The 6,062-nt window shown below is 41.6% G+C and overlaps 1 protein-coding gene across 1 annotated transcript; it reads right to left on the reverse strand.

Moving 5' to 3' along the window:
- Positions 1-3,037: 3,037 nt before the first annotated feature.
- LOC308288577 (protein eva-1 homolog A-like) lies at positions 3,038-5,399 on the reverse strand (the record flags this gene model as incomplete). The annotated part of the gene is made up of 3 exons (XM_080730048.1): positions 3,038-3,150; positions 4,634-4,969; positions 5,327-5,399. 3 exons carry the CDS (start codon positions 5,397-5,399, stop codon positions 3,038-3,040), a joined length of 522 nt encoding a protein of 173 aa, XP_080586174.1.
- Positions 5,400-6,062: the final 663 nt, after the last annotated feature.

Raw genomic sequence — 6,062 nt, forward strand, 5'->3', positions numbered from 1 at the left:
TGGTGCATTTGTAGCCTATTAGTGCCCCCTACGGAACAGAGAATAAAATTGCGAGTGTGGTTGCCCGCCCCGCCCCGGTGCGAGCGGCGGGGATGCGCCTCCGGGACCCCGAGGAAAACGGCGGGGCCCGAGGGAGAGGACGCCGGGACGTATACCGTCGTGGCCGTGCGATGCGCCATTCGAAAAGGTGCCGTTGGGATCCTGCGTTCTCGATGTAAGGATATGGTTTCTTGTTTTAAAGAAATAGGCTCCTCCCACGAGTTTTGGCAGGCGATTACGTTGTCGTGTCACTTCCGAGATCGTTTGTGTTTCGTTTTGAGAGGGTCCCCGAAAAAAAACGTGTTTTGGCACAAAGCGGTTACGTTTTGCGATTTTGTGGCACCCCCTATGGGTCGAAGTGGAAATGCTTTTGGAGATTTGATGAGTATATCACCCGGAACTTGTGGTTAAAATTTGGTGTTGACTGTATGTTTTGTTTGTGATTTATGGCTATTTATTGCAAAACGGGCCCCTCCCGCTAACTTTGGAAGCCTGTTACGGAGGAACGGTACAAACTATTAACATATCGCTTGAATATGTTTATCGCATGGGTCCAGAGATCATGTGTACTGATTTTTGTGACATTTGGATAAAATATGTAGGAAAAGGAGCAAAAAGTGTGTTTTGAAGAAAATTCAAAATGGCGGAAAATCTATCCTGACGCAAATGGGCGTGGCCTATATGGGGAGATGCGTCATGGCCCAAGGAATCCAGGGAAAAAATAATTTAAATTTTCCGACCCACGGTTCAAGAGTTATAAGCCAAAAGGTAAAGTGAGCTGTTATAGCGCCAACATGAGGCAGACTGACGTCATTATTTTTTGTTTAATCCTTGTAAGCATTATGAACCTCCTCTCTAAATTTTGAAACTGTAGCCCCTATGGTTTGCGAGAGAAAAATTATTGAATGTGAGTTTTTGATATTCCCATTATAAGTCAATGGGGAAAATTAATTCACTAATAAATTAATATCAATTAAACTATAGAACTTTTTTCTTAGCAAAATATAAGCACACGATTCCCGATGAAGCCGGTCGATTTGACATATGGCGCGAGTGTTTGGCACAAAAACTGTGGGCGGTGAAACGCGCCGAAAAAAAGTTTATCCCCCAAAGAATAAATAAAGAAAGTTTCCCTAGAACTATAGTGTGTTGCCCTGTTAGGGCAACCACACTAATAACAAGTTAAATCATCATCATCAAGCTGAGATCTCAAGATGTTGTGAGCAAAATAGTCAACAGAAACCTCAACTGCAGTTTCTCAACTGCACAGCTTCCAGGGTAAACAGCATCAGAAATGTGTAGTAGGCTATTCATTCCTCTGACAACTAGGTGGCACACTATTCCACACCATGCAAACTGATCCAAGTTAATGTGCCTCAAGAGGTTTTGGAACCTATTTGTGTACCACTGTGCTGGAGGAGATGACAGATGAATCTGCCAGAGCATCTGTGTATTACCCTGGCCATGTCAGGCCACAGATGTCTACAGGCTATCCAGCATGTCCTCTGAGTGGGTCTGGATGGGTCAGGTTCACAGTCCTCACTGTCCACAGATTATCACCTGGTCACAACACAAAGTTTAGACATTGTTTTTTATTGTAGAGGCAGAAAAATCACACACAATGAATATGATCATTATAAAACTACTATAGTCAATATACAGTAGCCTAGGTCCACCATACATGTTATCATGACCATAAGTCTCTATTTTAAAATAAACTGTAAGCTATACATTAATTATACTATAAGACGCCTCAGGGAGACATGCAACCTTGTCGTCGCCAATTCTTGGCCATCTGGCCAGTGATGTATATCGGACCAGTTACCCTTATATGGAGACCCCTGGTACCCATGTATGGAGATCCATGTACTGTATGCAGATATGCTGTGAGAGCCCAAACATGTTTACTCAGTTATTCGTTACAGTATGTGAAAGTCCTATGATGTCTATGATATCTGACATCATACCCTTTTATGCCCATATGGAGATCCCTGTCTGTAGAACCAGCCACAAAGATATGGGCTGTCTTGGCCATCTGTCTTGGCCATGGATTCTGTTAGTGTGGTATGTGGCCGATGTGGCCTCCATATATGGGCATTCCCATATGTTAGATATACGCTTAATATTGATGACATCCGGGAACTCCATATATGGGCATAAAAGGGATTTTGTTAGTGTGACATCACAGTGAAGCCAGAGCGTGATGTCAGAGCAGCAAACCCATAGCCTGTGATGTCACAGTGATGTGTCAGGGGAACCACAGTTTCAGGCGTGACAGAGATACGGATCCGGTTTTCATCGTTAACTGCGACCTACGGTCGCAATGACAAGCCACTGATTTAACATACACAAACATTGTGACATTATATGTGGCAAATTATCCTCATAAAATGTAATTTCTCTTCCATATTCAATATCATTTACATGTGGGTTAGAAAATAAAACACAAAAAACCTTTTCAGATGAATTGTACACACACATACAACATGGATTGTGCTCAAGACTACAACTGTAGGAGGAACAAGTAGTTTCATTTACATAAATCTTGATGCATGCACGATAATGTAGAGCAGTGGTTCCCAAACCTTTTAGCTCAAGACCCAAAAGATAAATTAGACCTTTGCCCGGGACCCAAACCAGTGAAAACAGCAGATCTAGAAGCTCACAACACGGCACGAAGCTTCTAGATCGTCTATTCTCACAACTTCTTAAAAAATTGTTTTCTAAATTATGGAATTTCTTAGATCTTTCTTTTATTAATTAGAAAAATCTTTGCATTACTTGTGATGATGTTCTGTCCAAAAGGTTTATGTACGCCTGTTCATTAGTTCTTCAAGTATGTCCAAAATTGAAAAGCATTAAAAAGTATTAATAGAAAAATACAAATAACTATATTTATTTTTATTCATGAAAATCTGGGTTATTATCATTTAGTCCAGTTGTTATAGTTATGGGGAACGTGGTGTTATGCCCTCACACATGTTTGCTGTATCATTCATCAGTAGTATGTGTTCAGGTTGCGTGCAACAGTACTGATATCTGACTGTCCGTTCATCCAGATCTCACGGAGAATCCTCTCCCTCTCTTCCAGCCGTTGGGTGCGCTCCAGCTCTGCACGCACGCGCACACGCACGCGCACACGCACACGCACACGCACACACACACACACACACACACACACACACACACACACACACACACACACACACACACACACACACACACACAAATCATAAAAACAAAACAGCAAACATGAAAGCTATTTTGTGGAAAAAAGTATTGTTAAATGAAACATACGAATATGAGTAGACTATAAAACAATTGAATGCATTGCATATACACACAGTATTGATACTAGTAAGACGCCTAAAGGGTGAGGTCGCGCCATGTCTTGGCCGTCTGGCCAGTGATGTATATCGGACCAGTTCCCCATATATGGATATGAGGTCCTGTTAGATATGGGCTTAATATTGATGACATCAGGGATCTCCATATGGGCATCCATGACATCACAACATACAATCCCTTTTATGCCCATACATGGAGTTCCCTGTCTGAACCAGCCACACCACTGTGATGTCACCTGTTTATGCCCAATTGCCCATATATGGAGATCCCTGCTTTGAGTATCTGACATCACTGTGTTGTCACATGCGATGTCACCATTATTAATATGCTATCAATCAAAGCACTTTGAAAAACAATCATTTAAGTTATGTGCCAATCATGGACAAGGACTATCCAACACTACTTAACATAATGGATTACATTCAGAGAACAACTGTCTAGGAGGTTAACGCATGAATGGTTCTTTTTGTATTTTATTTTAATTATCATTATTAGTCGAGTTGTTATTAGTTATGGGGAACATGTGTGCTATATATCATTCATTTGTCCTAGTTGTGGAAATCCATAACTGGTATAGGCTGCTGCAAAGAACACACACCCCCTTTCAGAGGAGAAATCCAACCATCTTTCAATAACATAAAATCATTTATGACCCAATGGACCCATACTGTGTACAAGACTAAATACCGGTACATGACATGGTGTTTGTGTATATATATATAATAGGGGGAAAAACATATTTAATCCTACCCGAGTGATGCTTATGGTAAACAACTGAAATTTGATAAAACCTCAATTACTGAACTAAAACATAAGTAATTTCTAGATAATAAAAATTAAAACAGTAAAAACTGTCAAACTAAATGTAAAAAAGTGTATAACTAAACTGAAATTGAAATCTAAAATGTCAAACTAAAACAACTAAAAACAAATGAACTTTTAAAAAGAATAATTATACTTACACAAATTATATTTTTTAATTTGATTTAGAGTAGCCAATTATTTGTACTCCCTTTTTTCTCCCAATTTAGTCATTATGACAATTAATTCCTCCCACCATGCTTGCCACCAAAGTAGCTACTAAATAAAAGTTAAACAAATATTCATGAACAGATGCACATATACAGACTGAGGGCCAGGCGGGTGTGTGTGTGTGTGTGTGTGTGTGTGTGTGTGTGTGTGTGTGTGTGTGTGTGTGTGTGTGTGTGTGTGTGTGTGCGTGCGTGCGTGTGTGCATGTGTTTTACCCTCGGCGTGCCGCAGATCTCTCTCAAAATGTCTCTGTCGTTGTGCAGTCAGCTGTGATGTCATATCATCCCAGCCGTCTGATTGGCTGTGCTCTCCAGTGGCTACTGCCACTGTGTCATCCTGGTTTCTTTTACCAGAGTCATGCCGGAGACATGATCGACGTTGACGACTACAGTGCCTGTCAACGTGGTGATGGCTGCCAACATCACCATGGAGATGGTCTCCACGATGGAAGTCAGCACGACAGTGTATTTGGAAGACAATGGAACAGAGGGTGACAAGAAGGCCAGCACACACCCCACCTAGAAACACCAAAGCTGTCCTCTCGGGATGTTCTGAGAGGGGGAGAGACAGACAGACAGACAGACAGACAGACAGACAGACAGACAGCACTGGTCAACATCCATCCAACCACCACCAAACCCCAAGATCAGATATTCACAATTTCACATGTCTTCTTGTTATGACATGTCTCGGGATGGCTGACAATTCATTGAAATATTGATTCATTTCTGGTGTAGTAATCCTCAACTCTTTGGGTGGTCTATAGGCCTATAGTACATTCTCCTCACCACAGTGCGCATGCACACACATACACACACACACACACGCACGCACGCACGCACGCACGCACGCACGCACGCACGCACGCACGCACGCACACACGCACGCATGCACCCACGAGGACTGACCTGCCATAAAGGTGTAAGCTGCCAGCATGTTGCTAAGCGATGCCATTTCTTGTGAAACCACCTTCACGTCCATATTTAGGTTTCCTGTTGGTGAAGCGTTCATGAGTATTGCGTTACTAAGTACTTGTATTCTTAAATCCTGATATATTTGCAAATGTCAGGCCTTATATCACATAACAGTATGATATGTCCAGGTTGTGTGTGTCTGCGTAGACTAGAGCAATGATTTTCAATGTGGGGTTTGCGAACCACCAGGGGTTCTTGAGAGGGTTCCAGGGTGCCCTCAGCTAAATTATTTATATTTATGAACCAAATGGACTCTCACAGATCTGTAACTCTGAGGGTACAAATGGAACCTTTCCATTATATCAAACAGGAGTTCCTGCAAATAAAAAATAACAAAACCCACTGGTATAGAGAATGAGAGTGAGTGAGTCTAATGCAGGGTGCACTATGCCTAATTTATACTCAGTTGCACATCATGTTGCGTATCGAAAATAGCCGATCTCCCAGCTTGTAGATCTGATATTGTTGGGATGCAACATCAGCATGCAACTAAGTATAAATCAGGCTTTACGTTACCTGCATGGAGAAAGAGAGAGAAGTGGAGAGAGATAAACAAAGTGTAGGGTACAGGAAGAAACTAAAAACTGAAATGATTTAGACAGGAGAAAACAGAAAAGAAAACAGAAGAAAAGGAATATGGTTTCTAGAAAGAATGTACGGAAGGAAGAAA

Source organism: Nannobrachium achirus (genome assembly GCF_963921795.1).
Source record: "Nannobrachium achirus genome assembly, chromosome: 7".
Classification (NCBI taxonomy): domain Eukaryota; kingdom Metazoa; phylum Chordata; class Actinopteri; order Myctophiformes; family Myctophidae; genus Nannobrachium; species Nannobrachium achirus.